Source organism: Ictidomys tridecemlineatus, unplaced genomic scaffold, assembly GCF_052094955.1.
Source record: "Ictidomys tridecemlineatus isolate mIctTri1 unplaced genomic scaffold, mIctTri1.hap1 Scaffold_90, whole genome shotgun sequence".
Lineage (NCBI taxonomy): Eukaryota > Metazoa > Chordata > Mammalia > Rodentia > Sciuridae > Ictidomys > Ictidomys tridecemlineatus.
The window spans coordinates 293,529-314,846 of record NW_027526137.1 but is presented as its reverse complement, the minus strand read 5'-3'; the positions used below and the strand labels follow the sequence as shown (position 1 = coordinate 314,846).

Sequence of the window (21,318 nt, the reverse complement as noted above, 5' to 3'; positions counted from 1 at the left end):
CCTGGTGGCCCTTGATGTTCTGCTGGGGCCGACCCTGCGCCTGCGGTGGGTTCCACTGCCGGTCGGTCTTCTCCCGGCTTCTCTTTCATCCTTTCCCTCTTCCTTCGAAGAGGAAGTTCCTGCCCTTTTTTCCTCCTCCATCTGACAGATGTATCAGGGGCCACTTGGGCCCCGCTTTCCTGTGCTTCTGGTCTGGTGGGGACACTAAGAAACAATCCCAGTCTCCCTGCCTAGTGCTGTGGGCGAGAGAAGCAGGGCGCTGAGGCCCGGTGGGGAAGGGCTGGGGAAGCTGAGTGTACACCTGCCCCGCAGGGACGTTGGTGTGTGCAGGGCCTTGTGGGCTTCATTCTGGAAGTCGTGCTTCCATTGGGTTTCCTGGGTGAAGTGTGTGTCCCTCTGGCCCCAGGCACAGGGCTACAGCCAGCCCTGCTCCACCCTGGCCTAATGGGCAGCAGTTTGGGAGTGTTGAGTCCCTGGCTGACTAGATACTTGCACTACATGGTCCAGCTGGGAGGCTGCTGGGCCCGGGGGTTAGGGCACCACCTGGCCCCCGATGCAGCAGATCTTGGACTTTGAGACGCACTTTATCCTGAGGGCTGCGAGGGATGGGGTCTCTCAGGCACAGGTGCAGCCCATGCAAAGACCTGGGCTGAGGCAAGAAAGCCCAGCCTTCTGGTGGCACAGCTGCCCCTCAGGTTCCCAGGGAGGTTGGTGGCAGGGTGAGTGGTTTGCACGGGTTGTTATGGAGATCGGCAGCCTGTGTCGGGCACCATCTGGCACTGTTTTTTCGCTCTAAGGCCGGGAGGTGGAAGGAGATGCATTTCGCCCCCCAGCTGCAGGGGGCCCGGCCTGAGCGCTCGCCTCACGGCTCTGACGTGGTACTCAGAGAATGGACATCAATCTGGCGTGGCCAGCAGGTTCTGCCCCGGGGCAGCCTCTCCCCATTGCTTTCGCTCTCTTGTTTCATGGAAGAAAGGAAAGGTCATAACTTCAGCAGGGGCTGAATACCACACAGTGCCTGCTGGGGGCCTGGAGTCAGAGGGTCACACCTTGAGCCGTGTGGCCTTGGCAGATGAGGAGCCCACCCTGAGCCTTGGTTTCCTTCCAGGTAAAAAGCCCTTGCTCATCTGCTCACACCTGTTCTGTGCCGGAACAGAGACAAATGAGACACTGCCCCTGCCTTCACCAGGGACAGTGGCTCTTAACTCTTAAGTCATGGAGTCTTTTGAGAACAGCTCAAAAACTACGGACTGTCACCCAGGAAAAATGGACATGTGTGCATGAAAAAAACACACAGGCTAACATTTAGAGAAGTCCTGGACGCCCCCGAAACCTGCCTGGCCTGCTCGAGGGTTATGAGGACATAACGTGACGCAGAAGATGAGATTTTGTTTTGTAAACTGGCATGCGCCATCGAAAAGTAGCATCCCAGAAGTCAATATCAGTAGTGCTGTGCTTTTGTGATCAGTGATATTTCTCAGGTCCCTATCACTAAATTAACTTGAATCATTTCACCCTGGGACAGAGTGTCTTCTTCTCTGGTAGCTGGAGATTTTTTTTCTTCTCCTACTCAAGATGAATCGAGGAGAGGGACTCCAGGCTTACATGTGGTTCAAGGCTAGACCTGCTGGAACAGAATGGTGTTCCAGGCTAGCCCCAAGTGGAGTTCGGATCCAGAGCCATGAGTCAGACCACCTTCTGCTGCTCTAGGGGTGGAGGGGGGCCTTCTCATTCTTTTCTAGGACCTCCCGTCCCGCAGGCTGTTTGGGCCTCGGCCCCATCCTCTGCCATTTCTCCTATAAAAATGAAGCCCAAAAGCACCCTCATCTTTCCCACTCCTCAGGCCTGAGTTGGTTGGTGCGCAGCGGTCCTCCTAGGCTGTGGGCATGGGAAGCAGCTCTTGGGCCTGCCTCTAGGGGATTTGAGTCAGGGCAGAGTGTCCTAGTCCATTAAAACTGCTTCATTAGCCAGGCGCACCTGTAATCCCAGTGGCTCGGGAGGCTGAGGCAGGAGGATAGTGAGTTCAAAGCCAGCCTCAGCAAAAAGCAAGGTGCTAAGCAACTCAGTGAGACCCTGTCTCTAAAGAAAATAAAAAATAGGGCTGGGGGTGTGGCTCAGTGGTTGAGCACCCTGAGTTTAATTCCTCAGCACCAACCAACCAAACAAACAAACAAAACTTCCACATCCATGGAGATGGATCTCGGCACCTGCGTCTCAGGAGTTCACTAAAGCAAGACACTGAAATGTGGACGTCCTGCTGTCAGCACAAGCCTCTTTATCTCCGAGTTGTGAGAATTGCCCTATCAGGACTCTGCTCTCCCGGAACGAGCAGGTTTGTGATGAGTAGTAGGGTTTTCCCCACCTGATGTCTCACCCTGAACCAGGGATCCGCCACCTCAGTTCATAAAGCCCTGTAACTGGTGACATTCGGTAAACTAACCCACTTTCCCAGGGTCTTTGCTGCCAGGCCATGCATTCAGGTGACCCTGATTGCGGGACCCAGTTTGAAGGTCTCATCAGACACCTCTGAATTCTGTGGCCACAGAAATGTAGAGATGGGCCTGAGGGTCTCCTGCCAGGGAGAGGGGAGGCTCCGGGCCACGGGGGAGGCCAGGCTGAGAGGCCTGTGGCAGTCAGCTCTGGAGGCAGGGTCACTGACCCCATCTTAGGGAAAGGATAGACAGTGCCCAGAGCTGGTTCCTGCTGGGGACTCTGCTCTAGGCCTCCTCACGCTCAGCTCAATGTCACCAGCTCATGTCACCCAGCTCATGTCGCAGGGCTGTGCTGGCGCCTGCCAGCTCGGGGCCCACTGTGTGCTTCTCTTCCCAGCCTCATGGGGGTTTGCCATCGGTGTTGGTGGGAACATTCACCCAGGGATGACGCCAGTCAGCCCCCTACTGAGAACTGGTCGATGACTTGTACCAGCACAATACCGCCTTTGGGAGCTGCCCCCGCCCCGTCCCCAGCCTCATCTGTCCTTTGAGATGTTTGTTCCCCAATGGATTAGATGTCCACTTAAATCCAGGAGCAGGGGCTGGGGTTGTGGCTCAGTGGTAGAGCGCTTGCCTTGCACGTGTGAGGCACTGGGTTCAAGTCTCAGCAACACATATAAATAGAGGAAGGTATTATGTCCATCTACAACCAAAAAAAATTAAAAAATAAAAAAAAATAAACCCAGGAACAATGGCCTTGGGGTGGAGCCCAGTGGTAAAGCCTGTGCTTAGCCTGCTCAAGGCCCTGAGTTCAATCCCAAGCACCCTGCCAAATACACCGAGAGACGAGTGCCCTGAGTTTTATTTAACCCCCACAGTAAACCATATAACCTCAGGAAAGTCACCTTCCCTGATCAGCAAACTCAGCCTCTTGTGACTGACTGCCTGTCCCAGCAGGCGGGGATGGATCTTAGGTGGCTTTATGGGTACGGTTTTCCTGTATGAAGGAATGCATTTCTCACTTCCCGTATTTGTCTTACATTTTGCCCTTTCAAGAAAATAGAGAATGGAGTTTGAAATCTGCCAGGCCCAGGGCCACTTTTGGAAGGTCTTAAGCGATGATCGTAATTTCTGGATTTGCTGGCTAAGTCAGGTGCCCATCCAAGTGATTGACATGTAGAGGTGTCTTTGCTAAAAGATATGCAGCCCAAAGCCTCATGTTCTTTAAAACTGCACACTAAAAATAACTGAACGTGTGGGGAATACAGGGCCAGAGCAGACACATTGCGCAGCTCTGCTTGAGGAAGTGACACCAAGGGACACACGCCAGCATTGAAGCCCGAATCTCTATGTGTTTGCACTTAAGCCGGGCCGCTCGGGCCAGCGTCGGACTCACAGAGACAGGTGGGGGTGGGAAGTGGAAAGCACAGAGTTCAAGTCTTGCAAAAGTCATCTGCAGCTGGGTGAGCCACATCCCCAGCCCTTTTTATTTTTCATTTTGAGACAGGGTCCTGCTAGGTTGCTGAGGCTGGCCTTGATTTGAGATCCTCCTGCCTCAGCCTCCTGGTTTTCTGGGATTACAAATGTGCAGCATATTTTACCACAATTTATTTTTAAAATTTTGTAGGACTTCATAACAAAAATCTGCAACCTCAAGAGAGATAGCTTGCATGGCTGGAGGCTGCTGCTGCAGGAGATGCTGGCCATGATGTGGAGGTGTTGGGGGAGACACCTCTGAGCAGGGCACCTTGGGGTGCCAAAGGGAAAGTGAGATCTGTTGGGAGCTGATAGTTATGAAATGCCAAGTGTCTCTTTGGAAAGCCCTGGGTACAGGTTCTCATTTTAGGTCCTTAAAACAGAGCTGCTGGGGCTGAGGTTGTGGTTCAGTGGGTGGAGCGCTCTCCTAACACGGGTGAGGCACTAGATTCAATCCTCAGCACCACATAAAGATAAATAAATAAAAATAAAGGCATCATGTCCACCTAAAAAAATACTTAAAAAAAAAAAAAAAACAGAGCTGCCGCTGGGCATGATAGTGCATGCCTACTATAATCCCAGAGGCTTGGGAGGCTGAGGCAGGAGGATCAAGAGTTCAAGGCCAGCCTCAGCAACTTAGTGAGGCCCCAAGCAACTTAGCTGCCTCAAAATAAAAAGGGCTGGGGGTGTGGCTCAGTGGTAAAGTGGCCCTGAGTTCAGATCCCAATAACTCCCCAAAAAAAACAAGCACAAAGAGCCGCAGGCCTGGTTTGTGCATGGCTGAGCTGCAGGCTTCTCCCTTCTTGCTGCAGTCATCACCGACTTTGCTGTCCCAGCTCCCCCCTCAGCAGCCTAACCTGTTGTTTACCCCACAACACTGGCCCTCCTGAATGTTGGATCCTCTGCAGCAGACTGCTGCTGCTGACACCCTTGTTGAGTGGGACAGTGCTGGCTTCTGTGTGTGACCCTCACAGTTACCAGATATACGGGACTCATTGTCATGATGATCCCTGTTTTTCACATGAGTTGCTGAGGCACAGATGGGCACATTAACTTATTAAAGGTTGCACAGCTCACAAGCAAGAAAGCTACACCAGGAAAGCTACCTAGCCCATCTCCTGATTCTTAGTTTTTAGGGGTCTGAAGCTCCATGTCTTCCTCTGTAAATGGGGATAATTGTGGCCACTGCTTGGTCAGTTGGGCAGTGGCACATGCTGCATGGGAAGGGCATGGTGATGGTGGTGGCTGCTTTCCCTGCTGCTGCTGCAGCCTCTCATCCCACCCTGGTTCCGCTTCAAATGTGGTTTGCCTCTGGCTCCTGGGGATGCTGTCCACAGCAGTGCTCACCAGCCAGCCAGCCTCTGCCTGGAGCTCCATCTGCATCGTGGTCCCAGGGCAGAGGCACAATGACACCTTCCGAGGGACATCCGAAGATGGGGCTGAGGAGAAGCCACCCTCCAGCCTCACGCTGTCCCCTTCCCTTGCAGACCTTGGCACCGGCCTTCAACTGGCTGCCCTTCCTCAATGCCATCTTCCACCCCATGGAGATCAACGCGTCGGAGCCCATCGTGGTCTATGACAAGGACTACCTGGAGCAGGTCTCCGCCCTCATCAACTCCATGGACAGATGGTGAGGCCGGCAGCCCTGCTGGGCAGGAGGGGCAGGAGGGGCAGGAGGGGCAGGGCAGCCGGACGCAGTGTGCCGCACCCTGGTGGGCTTCCCCGAGAGGCAGCAGAGGTTGCTGGTCCCCTGGGCAGCTTCAAATCCTGCTGCCCTCACCAAGCTGTGTAGCTGTGGGCATGTCCCTTGTCCTTTGTCGGGGTCATACTCTCACCCATAAGATGGAGATGCAGATAGCATCTACCAAGCAGGGGACTCGTGAGAATCACACAAAATGATTCATGTTTTAACACGTTCCTGGCATGGAACGGGACGCTGCCAATACCACCCATAATTTTTTGGTTAATACGGGTTTTTTATTTTATTTTTTATTTCAAAGGCTTATAGAAATGTTGAAAAATACAGAAAATAGGAAAAATGTAAAATTATTCAAAATACTACTCTTGGTCATTTTGGGGGGTGTTTGTGTGTGTGTGCATATCAGGGAGAGAAGGTGTGAGGGAAGAGAGGTTTCCAATCCATAGTTCTTCTTTCTCCTTAATGTGACTAGATGGATAATCTTCTTTTCCCTTGACTTTTCATTTTTATTTTAGTAGTAGGAGTACTGAGGATTGAACCCAGGGGCACTTAACCACCGAGCTATATCCCCAAACTTTTTGTATTTTATTTAGAGACAGGGTCTCACTGAGTTGCTTAGGGCCTTGCTGTTGCTGAGGCTGGCTTTGAACTCACTGTCCTCCTGCCTTAGCCTCCCGAGCCACTGGGATTACAGACATGCACCACCGCTCCAAGCCTTGCCTTGACTTTCATTATGAATATTTCCCAGTGCCATCCCAAACCCCCTGTGAGGATCATTTTTATAGTTGCATAGTATTCCATCAACTGTACATGCAATATTTGCCATACCCTCCCCCGTAGTCAGACTTTTCAGGGTGATTCCGGTTGAGGCTAGATGTTGAATATAGTGAACATCTTTGTACTAAGGTAACATCTTTGCAAACTTGACTCAGCATGGTCAGTTGGTCAGCCACAGATAGGTTCCCTGTGCCCTGTGGGTGGAACATGGGAATTGTCTTCATGAAACCTGGCTGGCCAGAGCTTCCTTTCCTGCCCCTGCTGCTCTAAGGCCTCTACTTCCTGTCTGGCCTTCAGCAGGGAATGGCAGCCTCCTCCCCACTGTAGCATACACCACCAGGCAAGTCTCTAGGCAGCGGCTTCACAGCTTCAGACACAAAGCAGCTAAGCAGCAGCATGTATTGAGCACTGCTGGTATGCAAGTGATTGCACCGGACACTGGGGGGTTCTAGGCTGAGCGCCAGGCGTTCCTCGGAGAATTACATTCCATGTGCTTGGAAGGCAGCCGCCAACCGAGCCCCAGGTAGGCTAGGAAGGAGGCCGGGGTGAGGCTGTTCGGGAGCCCCAGGCATTTCTGAGCCAGCATCCTCTTCCCCAGCCTGCTGAACAACTACATGATCTGGAACCTGGTGCGGAAAACGAGCTCCTTCCTCGAACAGCGCTTTCAGGACGCCGATGAGAAGTTCATGGAAGTTATGTATGGGACCAAGAAGGTGAGCTGCGACAGTGATTCCTGGGTTCATGATGAGCACCTACTGTGTGCTCTGCCCTGGGGCTGGTAAGACCACTATACCCTCAGGGCTGTGGCACTTATGAGGGTTGAGTCTAGGAGGAGAATGAAGAGGCCACTGAGGGTCCATCTGGGGTCATGGGAACACTGATGGGGACTTAGGCCCCCAGGGTGGGCAGAGGCTTCTGGAAGGAGGTGGTTATGCCAAGCCAAAGCACAAAGAGGAGTCTTAGCAACTCAGCTGGTTTGCAGAGAAGGTAGTTTCTGTTCTGTCCCTCCAGCTGCTTCCCCGTGGAGATGTCAGCGCTCTCCTTATGTAACTGTGACTCTAAAGGTGGGGACTTCTTCCCCAGAAGCATCAAACACATCAAACACCTGCTCACGAGGGTTCCCTGATTCTTATCCTCCCTGTTTGTGGTCAGGGGAACCCAGTCCAGATCCAGGTTCTCTCAGGGAACAGGAGTCCCAGGCCCCAGATCCAGTAGGCTCCACCCATCTTAAGTGCCCCCAAACCTCTGCGGCTCCTTTTGTAAGAGGCTTCCAGGCCTCCCTCCCTCCCTCTCGCCTGGGAAGCTGATGCCAAGAATTCTGATGCCAAGAATGAGGCCTCCCCATCTCATTTACGCATCCAACAAACAGTTACTCCTGCACTGTCACCGTGGGCCAGGCCTCAAGCCCAGTGTGGGAATACCAAGATGGGTGGGATGGGTCTGTGCCCAGGAGCCCTGCCTGCCTGGGAGGTGCCAGGGCTGACCTGCCCTCATGTACCTAAGGCTCAGAGAATGGCTGGGAGTGCCCCCGGCTGCAGAGCAGGGGAGGCTGGGCAGAGATTTGAATGGGAGGTTCTGCTTCTTACCACACAGCCTTGGGCGGGTCACTTAAATGGGGCAGGGACTCGGTCTTCCCATCTGTGAAAAGGTGATCCCTGGGCTCCGTTTCCTCAGGCCGTAAAGTCGGTTCCAAAGGTGGAAACTTCTGCTGCATGCCTGGCCGGCTGTCCTCGTGCTACCTGCCTACAATCCGCAGATCTTGGTGGGGAGGAGGGACCCCTCTCCACTCCCTGCTGGTGCTCCTCGGGTTACGGTGAAGAGGCTACACGTCGCACAGCCTCCTCAGGGGCCTGCTGGCCCCTCCTTTTCTGCCCGGAGGTGGCCCCCACGTCAGATGAACCTGCCTGACCCTTTCTTGTTTCAAAGAGTTTTCTCCTCATTCCAAAACCTTTGTCGTAGGCAATCAGAGTGGCCTTTTTGCGGGAAGTCACTGGAGCCAGACTCTCTGGGCTCAAGCCCACTGCAGCACTTACTCCCTGGGTGCTCCCTTTGGGCCAGTGACTTAACCTCTCTGTGCCTCATTCCTCTCCCTTAGTCTCCCTCGAGCATTCTAGGCGTGCGGCCTGCACACCCTGGGCTCTCAGGCGCTCGGTGCTGTCACGGCTGTTGACATCATTACTGCACCTCTGTCTCCTGCTGGATGTTCTGGGCATTTCCACAGAGTCCTCAAGGGCAGGCCCGCTGTTGATTCAGCTCTAAATTCCTGAGACCTGGCACAGTCCCCGAGCAGGGGAGTCACTCAGGGGACAAATGCGTGTGTGTAAAGTGAATGGGCTTCTCCAGAGACACCAGGCAGAAGACAATAAGAATCTGCCCATGATCCAGCCGTCAGAGCCTCTGCCAAGCCTCAAAGTTGGAGACTCCCTAGCTTTGACCCACTATGTGCTTGGCCTCAGCATATCCAGGCCAAGTCTGTGTCCAGCTGTGGGCTGCCCAGTGGCTGGCAGGGCGGCAGGCAGGAGGGAGAGGGGAGCAGAAAGCAGCCATTGAAACGGACACAGGTTGGGACAGCTAAGCAGAATCCAGGGGCTACACTTAGACTAGAATGACCTTCCCTTCCTTCTTGACTAGAAAAAAAAATGTTTTAAGTCATAATTTACATACAATAGAGTATTTAGTATACCTGGCCATGGTGGCACACTCTGGTAATTCCAGGGAGACCCTGTCTCAAAAAAAAATTTGAGACATAGAGTAGTTTAGTGTGGTGTGAGGGTGGCCCTGGGTTCCATTCATAGCACCCCATTAAGAAAAAAAGAAAGAAAGCCCGCCTAGCATGTGTGAAGCCCTGGGTTCAACCCCCAGCACTTAAAAACAATATGCACAAACATATGTGCATAGAGTGTGGGTGAAGGATACAGTTGGTTGATTTGTGACAATGAAGTCGTGCGTGTGACCACCAGCCCGGTCAGGACAAACAAGGTTTCTGTGGACCCAGTTACCCGGCATGCCCTCGGGCCCCTTCCTGCGTCTCCCCAAGGTGCTGCAGATGGGCAGCCGAGTCCTACACTGTCTGCCTGGCCGCCTGGCTTAGTGAGTCTGTGGAATTCGTCATGTTGTGGCATCTCTGAGTAGCTGGTTCCTCCGTGCTGCCAAGTGGTATGTCGCTGTAGAAAAACAACACATTTTGTTTATCCATCTGTCTGCCGATGGGCATTTGGGTTGTTCACAGTAGGGCTGGTGTGAAGCAGGCTGCCCCGAGCTGGTTGTCACGCCTGTTCCTCAGGGTTAAGAGGACCCTGCAGCCGGACTGGTTTCCATAAGCAGGGTCATCACACCTGGTCATACACACTGTCCATGGAGGGATGGCCGGGCAGGGGGACAGCGAGGCTGAAACCCTCCCGGTGCTCTTTATCAGCCCATGCTCTGGGGAGCTGCAGCTCAAGGACCATTTCTGGTTCATACTGAGGTGTCCTGTGGGCTAGCACTGCTTGTGGGTGAGACTGAGGAAGAACCAACTTAAGCCTGGCACAGTGACACACCTGTGATCCAAGCTGCTGGGGAGGCTGAGGCAGGAGGATTGCAAATTCAAGGCCATTCTGGGCAATGAGCATTGAGAGACCCTATCTCAAAATAAAATATAAGGAAAGAGCTGGGGTTGGGGTGGGCATGCGTTTCAGTGGTGAGGCACTTGCCTGGCATCCTTAGCACATTAAAAAAAAAAAAAGCCGACATTGAAGTTTTGTGCTGTCACTGTGGCCTTCTCTCTCTAGGAGGCTGTAAATGGGGCTGGGCCCCTGGCCTTCTGGGAAGGTTGCCGTTGCTCAGGTGGACAGGCAGCTTCCTGAGGTTCTGTGCCTCCAAGATTCCTTGTGTCCTCCAGGAGGCAGGACCAGGTGGAGTTGGCGGGAGCCCCAGATGGAGGACCAGGCATGTCAGAGTTCCCATCCCTGTGGCACCCCTACCCACTGTCACCTACTGGACCAGTGACTGCCCTTACTGAATTTCTGCTTCCTGTCTGTCCAGTGGCCCATCGCTGCCCACTAGGGGTGCTCAGTGGCAGACCTTCGTGAAGTGCCAAGCACAGAGGCTGGTACTCAGGAGACAGTAGATGGTGGCCATGAGGGGTGTCTGTGGCCTAAAGTAACTTCTGTGGCCAGAAGAGGTTTGTCTCCCTGGAGTTCTGGGGGGAAGCACAGGCCTCCTATGGCGCCACCTCCCAGCCAGGCCTTGGGAGAAGGAGGACTGGGCCCAGTGACCCTCTGCGCTCGTGTTTTTCAGACCTGCCTTCCTCGCTGGAAGTTTTGCATGAGTGACACGGAAAACAACCTGGGCTTTGCCCTGGACCCCATGTTTGTCAAAGTGACCTTCACCGAGAACAGCAAGAACATAGTAAGTACCTCCCCTGTGGACAGAGTGGGCATCGCATCTGCTGGACCACCCCCCACCCTGCCGCCAGCCTGACAGCCCACACTCTGCTCTGCCCTGGGCCTTTCCTGCTCCAGGCCACAGGATCCTGGGGCCTTCTTTAACTCAGAGGCCGTCTTCTCAGGCTGCAGGGAATGACTTACTAAATGACTTCCGTGGTTGAGCGCCAGGCCAGTTTGTGTTATTTAATTTGATCTTCCCAGTGACCCCACAGGCTACCACAGCCATCTCTACCTCCTGGGGCTGTGAAGGACCCCACCAGGTAATGTTGACCTGGAAGTGACATTTTTCTTACTCTGAGGGTGACAGAATTATTCGGGCAGGTAGAGGATCATCATGGCTGAGTGCTGGGGAGACAGCCAGCCCCTAGCTCAGATTCTGGCTCTGTCACTTGGCTGGGTGACTTGAGCGGTGTTCTCCCCTCACCTGGGACATGAAAGTAGGGCTGTCCCATCTGCAGAGGGGTGTTAAATTGTTAAGGTGAGATTGCAATAAATCACCAAGTGGATCTTAAAGCAAGAGACAGGCCAAGGGCCAGGCTGCTAGTCCACACCCTTCCACCCCCTCCCAGGGTTCGAGCACACCTTTTGTAGTCCAAAACCATATTAACGCATAAGTGGCTGTTGCTATGACCCAAAACCATAAACAAACATCATAAGATCTAAAATCATAAGCAGTAAAGAGGGTGGGCCAAAATGTCCCTAGTCGAGGACAAGTTAAAGAATGGCTACTAACATCTAGACAGTCTACCTCTGACAGGGTAGATTGTCCAAGAGAAATGGGAACTGAAGAGGGGACACTTTCACGTTATATAAGACTTGCCATCTGTGTCGCCTAACGTGCTATGCTAGGCAACCGCTCGCTGATGGGTGCAGAGGCAGAGCTTTTCCACGGGAGAAGTGTTTCTTACATGATGTGGAGTCTCAGGGCAAAATGGAGTCTGTGTGGTCATTGCCCACACAGCCTGGCCATAACAAAATGAGATGCTACACGTAAAGAACACCTGGCCCAAAATAAGCTACAGTCAATGGCAGCGATTATTTATCACATCTGCTGAGGCAGAATCTGAATCCAGGTCTGTCTGGCCCCAGCCCCACGGCTCTTGCCTTCCCCTTCCCCAGAATCCTTCCATCTTCTATCTTTGGCCCCTGGGTCTGCCCGTGCATCGTCACCCTCAACAGCTGCCATTTGCGCCTGAGTGTGGCCTTTCTGAGTGCTCCTCAGATCAAGTTCTCTGGGTGTTAAAGCTCTATTCCATCAAAAAGGATCCCATCAGCCTGGGAGAGGCCATGTCTTCTGGATGGCTCCAAAAGAGCACTCCACCATGCTAAAGGCTCCGAAAAGTCCTGCTGCGGACCTTTCTGCTTCCCCAAGGCACATCTAAGCTCATTTGAACACAGAGACCAGTGCACGGAAGGCCCATCTTGTCTCAAGGGATATCCATGTTAGGAACATTGTCTGGAAGCACAGCCATGGCCACCCTCTCAGCCCGCTCTGCAGAACCCGAGGCCGTGAGCCCACCTCAGTTTGACCTCGGGTCCAGTGTCATCCTGCCTGGGGCACTGGTTGCATCCAGGGGGCCAGTGCCCAGAGCTGAGGTTGCAACATCTGTCTCCTCAGGCCAGCGAGATGATCCTGGAGATCAAGAAGGCCTTTGAGGAGAGCCTGAGCACACTGAAGTGGATGGATGAGGACACCCAGAAGTCAGCCAAGGAGAAGGTAAGGCCGCCCAGGGGCTCGGGCACCCAGGCTTCCTGCACCAGGCGAGAGCAGCAGAGAGAGAGCAGGGCTAGGAGAGGCCAGCCTGTCCCCTGGGCACGCATGGATGCTGTCCTGCCTTGTGACCAGTCTAGCAGGCTGAGGGGACAGCCTGAAGCCCAGTGTCACACATCTCTTGGCTGAAGGTGGACAGGCAGGAGAGCACGCGCAAGAGAGGTGGACCAAGCCACTGTGGTGCCCGCTCCCTCCACAGCTCCCAGTTTCCCAGCGGTGGGGGACGGAGCCCCAGAACCTCATCACCTGCCAAAGGTTCCAACCCTTGAACTTTGGGGACACATTTGGACCATAGCAGCTTCCCTTGGGGAAGCAACATTTAATCAGAAACCCAAAAGATTAACTGGGGGCTGGGGTGGTGGCTCAGCGGTAGAGCACTCGCCTCACCTTTGTGAGGCACTGGGTTCGATCCTCAGCACCATATAAAAGTAAAAAAAAAAAAGATATTGTGTCCACCTGAAAAAAAATAAATATATCTTTTTTAAAAAGATAGGCAAGGAGGGAATGTTTCCAAAAAGAGATGTGAAAGTCCTAAGTGGGGAGGTGCCTGATCCCCCGCCCCTTGACCTGACCCTGAGCCCAGAGCCCACAGAGCTGGGGCCAGCTGGCCAGCATCGCAGGTGCTCAGTTCTGTGTCCCTCCCTTCTAGATGGACGCCATCTACAACATGATAGGCTACCCCAACTTCATTATGGACCCCAAGGAACTGGACAAAGTGTTCAATGACGTGAGTGGCTTACGCCCTGCCATCCCAAGTGCCCACTTGGGGAGGGGCCAAAGTGGGCGGGACACCCAGGGCTTCTGGAGGCAGGGAGGCTGACCTGGGATCATGAAAGCCATCAGGGGATTAGCTCAGTGGGAGAACGCTGGCCTCACATCATGACTCCAACTGGTTCAACCCAAGCACTACATAAAAGGGGGGGCAGGGGGGCTGAGGTTGGCTCAGTGGCAGAGTGCTTGCCTGGGTTCGATCCTCAGAACCACATTAAAGAAAGAAAGAGAGAGAGAGAGAGAGAGAGAGAGAGAGAGAGAGAGAGAGAGAAAAGGGGGAAGGGATGGATTCTGCATGCCTGTGTGTTTATGTGTGAAGGAAAGACAGATGGCTATATTTGGGGATTGTTACTGCACGTGTGTGTGTGTGTGTGTGTGTGTGTGTGTGTGTGTGTGTGTGTGTGAGAGAGAGAGAGAGAGAGAAAGAAAGAAAGATAGAAAGATATTATGTCCATCTACAACTAAAAAATTTTAAAAAGAAAAAGGTCTTGGGGAAGCAGATCCTAAAAGGTGCAGCACCACCTGACCCTGATCCCAGAGCCCACAGGGCTGGGGTCAGCTGGCCAGCATCACGGCCCTAAAACACCACGAGGTGGGTAGAAATGTGAAGCCCCTCACACCCCTGCTCCTGCTCCAGAGCGGCCACCTGTCTTCAGGGTTGTACCCCGACCTCCTCAGAGAAAACTTGGACCTCAAATTTTGACCTTGAGATGGGGATGGGAACGAGGAGGCAGCCATCCCAAATGCACGGTGACACTCCACTGAGGCAGAGGGGGATTGCTGCCTCCCTGCTGCCAGAACCTTCGGCACATCACCCCTTTAAGTGGGTTGTGATTTTGCCCCAAATGATAGTTTCCTATCTTCTCATGAGTGAAATTTCTGAAATTCAGGCATTTTTGAAATTATAATAACCTCTCATCATGGTTCTATTTAAAACCTAAGACTATTAAAATTACTTCTGAGAAGAGGAGACTCATTCCACAGCCATGTTTCTTGAGAATAATTTCAGACACCCCAGGGTCATCATGGTGCGAGACCCAGAGTCTCCTTGAGATAGCTCAGGCAGGGCCCACAGGAAGGGGCCTGCCCCTGAGGGCCCAGTGTTTTATCGAAGCCCTTGGGTACACCGTAAAGATCCAGAGTGGACCTGGAGGAGGGCTTTGCACCTGTCAGGAGCTGAGAGGCCTTGCCCAGGGGTAGGGGTGTGATAACACCTGTCCCCTGACATTTCAGAGCTAGATTCCAGCGTGGTTCATTAAATCTGTGATGTCCAGTTTGTTAGCTACCAGCCATGGGGAGGGGGCTATTTAATTCATCAAAACTTAATTAAAATTTAATTACACTATCACATTTGAGATGCTCGGTAGCCACCTGTCACCAGAGTCTACCATATTGGCCAGGGTGGGTATAGAACACACAGAGAACACACCCATCGTCACAGTCCTGCAGGACAGTGATGGAGATACTTCTTGCCCATGGGAACCACTGCCGAGGCATCCTGCAGCACTGTGACACTGTCAGGCGCCTGAAGGAGACAGTTGTTGCTGGGCCCAGCAGGTTAGAGGCCTCTAGAGGGGCGGAGCCTATAGCTCCGAGCCCACACTCTAGCCCTGGGCCTGCCGACCCATCCCTTCACCTGGAGGGGTCTGAGTTTCTGAGTTTCCTCTGGGTGTGCTCCCATCCTGTGTCTCTGCTTCTTTCTTCAGTACACGGCAGTTCCAGACCTCTACTTCGAGAACGCCATGCAATTTTTCAACTTCTCATGGAGGGTCACTGCTGACCAGCTCAGGAAAGCCCCCAACAGAGACCAGTGAGTCCCCCAGGCCCGGCCAGGAAGGTCTTGGTTCCCCACCATGGGGATGCACCCCGCTGAACTTGCCTTCCCCACCCACTGTCAGGTGCCAGGTGTTACTGTCACAGAGGCCCTCTTTTCAAATTAAGAAACTAAAAGCTGCTGGGTGCGGTGGCACATGTCTGTAATCCCAGCAGCTCAAGAGGCTGAGGCAAGGGGATCGCAAGTTCAAAGCCAGCCTCAGCAACGGAGAGGCCCTAAATAACTCAGTGAGACCCTGTTTCTAAATAAAATACAAAAGAGGACTGGGGATGTGGCCCAGTGGTCGAGTGCCTCTGAGTTCAATCCCCAGAACCCTCTGCAAAAAAAGCCAGAGTAGAGCCCATCCTGGCCCCAGTCTGTGTGCCTCAGTGCCCAGCCTGTTGGCAGAGTGAAGGCCTGGCACCACATCCCAGCTTCATGGCCTCCGCATTCAGAGCCTTCATTTCATTAACTTCGAAGTAGAAGGGAAGGGAACTGCTTCTGGGGTCATTGAAGCAATCCAGTGTGGGAACTGGGGAGAGCCAGGCCCTGAGAGGAGGCCCTCCACATGGGTGAATGTCTCATAACTCCTCACAAACAGGAGCGGTGGTTTCTCCCACTGTTTCCCTGAGAGCTGGGGAAGGTTCTAGATGGGCCCTGATAACCAAGCACATGAACACACTGCAAATCCCACTGTGCATCAGTGTCCCTTAGGGAGCAGTTTCAAAAATATTCTCCTAGGATGAGGGTGTAGCTCAGTGGTAGAGTACAGCCTAGTACTTGAGACCCTGAGTTCCCTCCCCAGCACTGCGAAAAATGTGAGTGTTGGTGTGGGGGTTGCCTCCTGACGTTTTTTTTTGTTGTTGTTGTTATGATGGTGTTTGGTTGTGGGGGCTTTTGCAACGGGGGTAGGGAGTTCCTGGGGATTGAACCCATGAGGGCTTTATCACTGGGCTAAATTCCCAGCCCTGTTTTATTTTTTATCTTGAGACAGGGTTTGACTAAGTTGCTGAGAGCCTCACTAGGTTGCTGAAGTTGGCCTTGAACATGTGATCCTCCTGCCTCTACCTCCAAAATTGCTGGACTACAGTTGAGCACCACTGCACCTGGCCATAGCCTAATTTCTTAAGTCAGAATAATCTGGAGAAAGACCCTTCTTTTTAAAATGGTCTCCCCAGGAAAGTTAGATGTAGTCAGCCCGGTACTAGTCCCTCCACTCCTGAAACAGGACAAATCTTACCAAAAGTCAGAACGAGTCCTCTTTGCCTCTGGCGCCCTCTGGTGGGCAAAGGAGGTTCAAACATCCTTTTCCTCCAAGTTTTCCATTGTCAACCAGGGTCCCCCTAACAAACAAGAAGGTAGGTGGGCCTTCACCTTCAGAATATGGCACAGACACTACTGCCTATTTACCTGGCTTTTTAAATTTTAGATTAAAATTTTTTACTTAAACTTGTCTTCTAGCCAGACACAGCAGTATTCATCTACAACCCAAGCTACGCAGGTGGCTGAGGCAGAAGGAGCCAAAGTTCAAGGCCAGCCTAGGCAATTTAGCAAAGTGAAAAATAAGGGCAAGGGATGAAGCCCAGTGATAGAGCACCCCTGGGTTCAGTCCCCAAGGAAGGAAAGATTAATGCAGTGTGGAAAATCTGAACCAGTCGTGGTGGTGCACACCTGTAATCCCAGTGGCTCAGGAGGCATGGGCAGAAGTTCAAAGCCAGCCTCAGCAAAAGTGAGGTACTAAGCAACTCAGTGAGACCCTGTCTCTAAATACAATACAATATAGAGCTGGGCTGGGGCTCAGTGGTCATGTGCCCTGAGTTCAATCCCCATTAGCCTCCTTGCCCCCCCCCAAAATACAATATGAAAAATCTGAAAACTTATCCATGAACTTTTCGTACCCTGTACACTAAAATCATTGATCTGTCTTGCACTTTTTGGATTTTTTACATAATCATGGCCTCATGCATTGGTCCTTTGGAAAATAGCGTTTTGCCAGGCATGGTAGCACACGCCTGCAATCATAGCAGCTAAGGAGGCTGAGTCAGAGGGATCATGAGTTCAAAGCCAGCCTCAGCAACTTAGCAAGGCCCTAAGCAACTCAGCAAGACCCTGTCTCTAAATACTATATTAAATAGGGCTGAGGATGTGGTTCAGTGGTTACACACCCTGGGTTCAGTCCCCAGTATGAAAAAAAAAAAACAGAAAAGAAAAAAAAAATTGTGGTTCCACTAAGATTTACAGATTTTCCACTCTCATATACTGTAGCCAAAAAAAATTTTTCACATTAGTTAACATCATAGTTGACCTCCTGAAAAAAGTCTTAAAGTACTATCAAATTCATGATGGTCAATACAAGTTTTCCAAAATTTTAATTTTTCTTTAAAACTTTAGTTATTTTGAAACCTCAGATTTTTATCATTGGTAATAAATGACAAAATGTGAATTATTTCCCCTGAGGTGCTAAGCTTCCCTTTTCATTTTCAAGAACATGTCTGCCTAGTTGCCCAAGTCCAAAATTCCATGGCTAGTCAGTCATCCGAAGAGGATGAGAGAGGCCTAAAGCACCACGTGGGTATTTCCCCATTGGTCACACGGGATATTAAAGACTGGTACTTGGGGGCCGAGATTTAATGGAATTAATAGTTAGGCTACTTTTTCTTGGGTGTTGTCAATGAAAATGACTGGCTGGTTTGTTTTGGTTGGAGCACCTTCTGGGGAAGGAGAGGTGGCCGCTAGGACTTGCCTGGCTCCCTGCCTAGGCGGCAGCAGTGTCATCCACAGTTGCTTTTGTACCATGATGCACATCTCAACACGTGGCAGAGGCAAAGTGTCTCAATGTTATAATGAAGATAGTTTTGACATCATAAACCAGAGGATCGTGGGGACTGTCCACAGACCACACCTTAGAACAGTTTCTAGACACATTTCAAGCCTCAAAAATAACCTCAGTTCAATATCTGATGGTCCCTCTTGCTCTCTGTGAGCGCCTCGGTGTGGCACCCCCTGAGGTGACATCTCTGATTTATAGACATTCAGGTGTTTTCTAGTTCCCCCTCAGAAACAGTGCTGCCCGATGTCCTTGTGCTGACTTGGGCCCGGGGTCAAGGAGAACCCACTGGAGTTCCACTCCGCCCACCGCCTGGGCTCTCTCGCACCTGTTGCTTGCAGGTGGAGCATGACCCCGCCCATGGTGAATGCTTACTACTCGCCTACCAAGAATGAGATTGTGTTTCCAGCTGGGATCCTGCAGGCGCCCTTCTACACCCGCTCCTCGCCCAAGTAGGCCATCTCCGGTGCTGATGCCCCAATGGGTCCCCCACCCCTTAGCCAGCCCTGTGTCTGCAGCTGACCCTGACAGCCATCTTACTGAGCCATCTGCGCCCCGGTGGCCAGGTGGCCTAGGATTGCAGCGTCGTGGGTGCAGAGCGCAGCAGCCCCCGTCCCCTGCCTTCCCCCCAGGGGTCTCTGGGGCCGAAAGCTCCTGCAACCGGGTAACGTGGCACAGTTGTGCAGTCAAGAGCCCCATGTGGGAAATACTGCTGTGACAGTGGCTTAGAGCAGTCACAGCCAGGGAGTTGGCGGGTGAGGGTGCTGTCTTAGAAGCTAGACTCCTGGGATGACCGTGTGGAGCTTGGGAAGAGGTGCTGGCCCATTCCCAGGCTCCGTTTGCTTTAAAGCTTAACTGCTAGTCTGTGGGAGGGGACAGTGATCCTCTAGAGTGTCCAGCATGTGCATGTCACCCACAGGGCACAGCTGGCTCCCTTAGACTGCTCAGCCTCCCACTGTCTCCAGGGCTGTGTCCCACAGAGCCCCGAGAGACTCTGCTACATCTCAGGCCCAAGAAGTGAGGGCCACATGACAGGGCAGGAGCCAGAGGCCTTGTTCTCACTTTGCATTTCTCCCTCCAGGGCCTTAAACTTTGGTGGCATTGGTGTCGTTGTGGGCCATGAGCTGACTCACGCTTTTGATGATCAAGGTACAGGTTCCTTGGGGTCCCTCCAGACAGAGCCCATCAGCTTCTTAGCCCTGCTGCCTCTGCTCCCTGGGACTTAGCTTTGGAGAGAAGGACCAGAGTCTAAACCCTGGCTCAGCCGCTTGCCAAATGCTCTCAACTCGGCAAGTTACTTCATTCTCCAAGCCTCCTTATCTGCAAAATGGGTGCAACAGATCCAGGTAGGGGTGGAGAGGATCGTGTGAAGACTATAGCGAGCACCTTCTGCAGGGTGCTGGGTGCTCGGTGCAAAGTGGGAATCAGAGACGTAGAAGTCACACCCTCCTCAGCAGCTAATGTCCAGGGTCTTCCTCAACTGCCCCCTGCTTGGGGACAAGAAGGAAGTGGTAGAGACCCTGGAGACCAGGCCTGTCATGTGCTCCTGATTCTGTCAACTCCACTAGCCCCTTGCTGGCCTCCATTTGGGATCCAAGGCCCTTGGCCAGTGGAGATCCACCTCGAGCCTTTGCATAGCCGCTCAGCCGCCTGCTTGACCACTTTCCCCCACCCTCTCGACCAGTTGGAAGCTGTTGTGTGGTTAACCAGGCAAGAGGCCATGTGGAACAGGGGGAAGGGTGAGGAGGGTCAGATTTGGGGTGTTTGACTTGGCTGGAAGAGTTGGGGGGCACTCTGGGTTTTGAGCCTGAGTAACTAGGAGGGTGGTGGTGCCATCGTATGGTGGCAGGTTTGGTGAGGGTACGTGTATGTGACTTATTCCTTCTGTGCCATGCTGAGTTGGATGTGACCTTGGGTGTCCTGCTAAGGCAGTTGAATATCCAGATCAGGGAAGAGGCTGGCGCCAAAGTGCACATTGGAGAGCCATCGGCATTGTATGGCGTTTTAGGTCTTGGGGTCAATTGCACTCCCCTTTAGGGAGGGAGCAGAGAAAGAGGAGGGATCCTCCAGGCTGAGCCGAGGCCCAGACCCCAGAAACTAGCCCCTCGCCCCTGTATCTTGGCTGCCCTCAACCTCTGGCCTTCTCTCCTCCCAGGCTTACCAGAATTGGGTAAAGAAGAATCGGGAGGAGCAGACCTTGCCCATGCTGGGTCTCACCAATGACCAGCTCTTCTTCCTGGGGTTTGCACAGGTGAGTTCATTAGGGGAACAGGTACAGGTCCCCTCCGATCACCAGCTCCCTAACTCATCAGACCATCTTCAGGTCATTACCCTGTGAGGAGGTGAGCTTCCTGTCATTAGAGAGATTCAAGGAAGGGCCAAGAAAGAATACTAGTATCCTGTATGTGGTGGAGTAGGCCCCTCCTGGTTCTGGGGTTCTAGAAACTTCTTAACATAGCCAGACACGGTAATGCATGCCTATAATCCCAGCTCCTTGGGAAGCTGAGACAGGAGGATCACAAGTTCGAGGTCAGCCTCAGCAACTTAGCAAGACTCTATCTCAAAATAGAAAATGAAAAGGGTTGGGATGTAGCTCAGTGAGAGAGCAGTCCTGGGTTCAGTCCCTAGAACCGGGGGAGAAAGAAATCAAGACCCACCAGGTCGGCACTTGAGTTGGCCTTCAGTTGATTCCCAGAGCTGCTTCTCGAGAGAGTGTCCTGCCCAGGAAAGAGGAGATCTGGACTAAATCCAAGATTTGTAGAGTTTGGGCAGAATCCCAGCCTGGTACGTTGGCATCAGACAGAGACCTGGCTCTGGCTGAAGAGACACAGCTCGGTGACACCTGCGTCAAAGAGGGGCATGGGCGCACACCAGCCTCCCCTCCGACCCACCCACGGGCCTTCCTGACTCCTTAGGGTGTGAGCACCAGGCGAGGGCTCATTCCACCCCTGCACAGTGACCCCAGCTTCTCCCCCTTGTTCCCTCAAAGGTATGGTGCTCTGTCCGTACGCCCAAGAGCTCCCACGAAGGCCTCATCACTGACCCCCACAGCCCCTCCTGCTTCAGGGTCATCAGCTCCCTCTCCAATTCCAAAGAGTTCTCAGAACACTTCCACTGCCCCCTTGGGTCACCCATGAACCCTCGTCACAAATGTGAAGTCTGGTAAAGGGCAGAGCACAGAGAGCCAAGCAGAGGAGAGGAAGGGGCTGAGGACGAGCCCCAAGGGGAGGCTGCCGAGTCTGCCCCTCCTTCCAGCCCCTTGGCCGCCCAGGGCCCCTTCCCCGAACTGGAGGGTTTGCAGCTGGCACTGGGCCAGGTGGGGGTC

At 52.9% G+C, this 21,318-nt stretch overlaps 1 protein-coding gene across 2 annotated transcripts in view; it reads left to right on the top strand.

The window, feature by feature from the left end:
* LOC144364693 (endothelin-converting enzyme 1-like) overlaps nt 1–20,566 on the top strand; it is a 94,581-nt gene extending 74,015 nt beyond the window's left edge. For both annotated transcript variants that reach the window (XM_078037600.1, XM_078037599.1), the window contains 9 exons: nt 5,396–5,538; nt 6,983–7,097; nt 10,663–10,773; nt 12,430–12,528; nt 13,232–13,309; nt 15,060–15,163; nt 18,335–18,445; nt 19,075–19,339; nt 20,149–20,566. In XM_078037600.1, the coding sequence (XP_077893726.1) occupies nt 5,396–5,538; nt 6,983–7,097; nt 10,663–10,773; nt 12,430–12,528; nt 13,232–13,309; nt 15,060–15,163; nt 18,335–18,445; nt 19,075–19,219 (906 nt within the window). In that variant the 3' untranslated portion in view covers nt 19,220–19,339; nt 20,149–20,566. The remainder of the gene's footprint in view (nt 1–5,395; nt 5,539–6,982; nt 7,098–10,662; nt 10,774–12,429; nt 12,529–13,231; nt 13,310–15,059; nt 15,164–18,334; nt 18,446–19,074; nt 19,340–20,148) is intronic.
* Nucleotides 20,567–21,318: the final 752 nt, after the last annotated feature.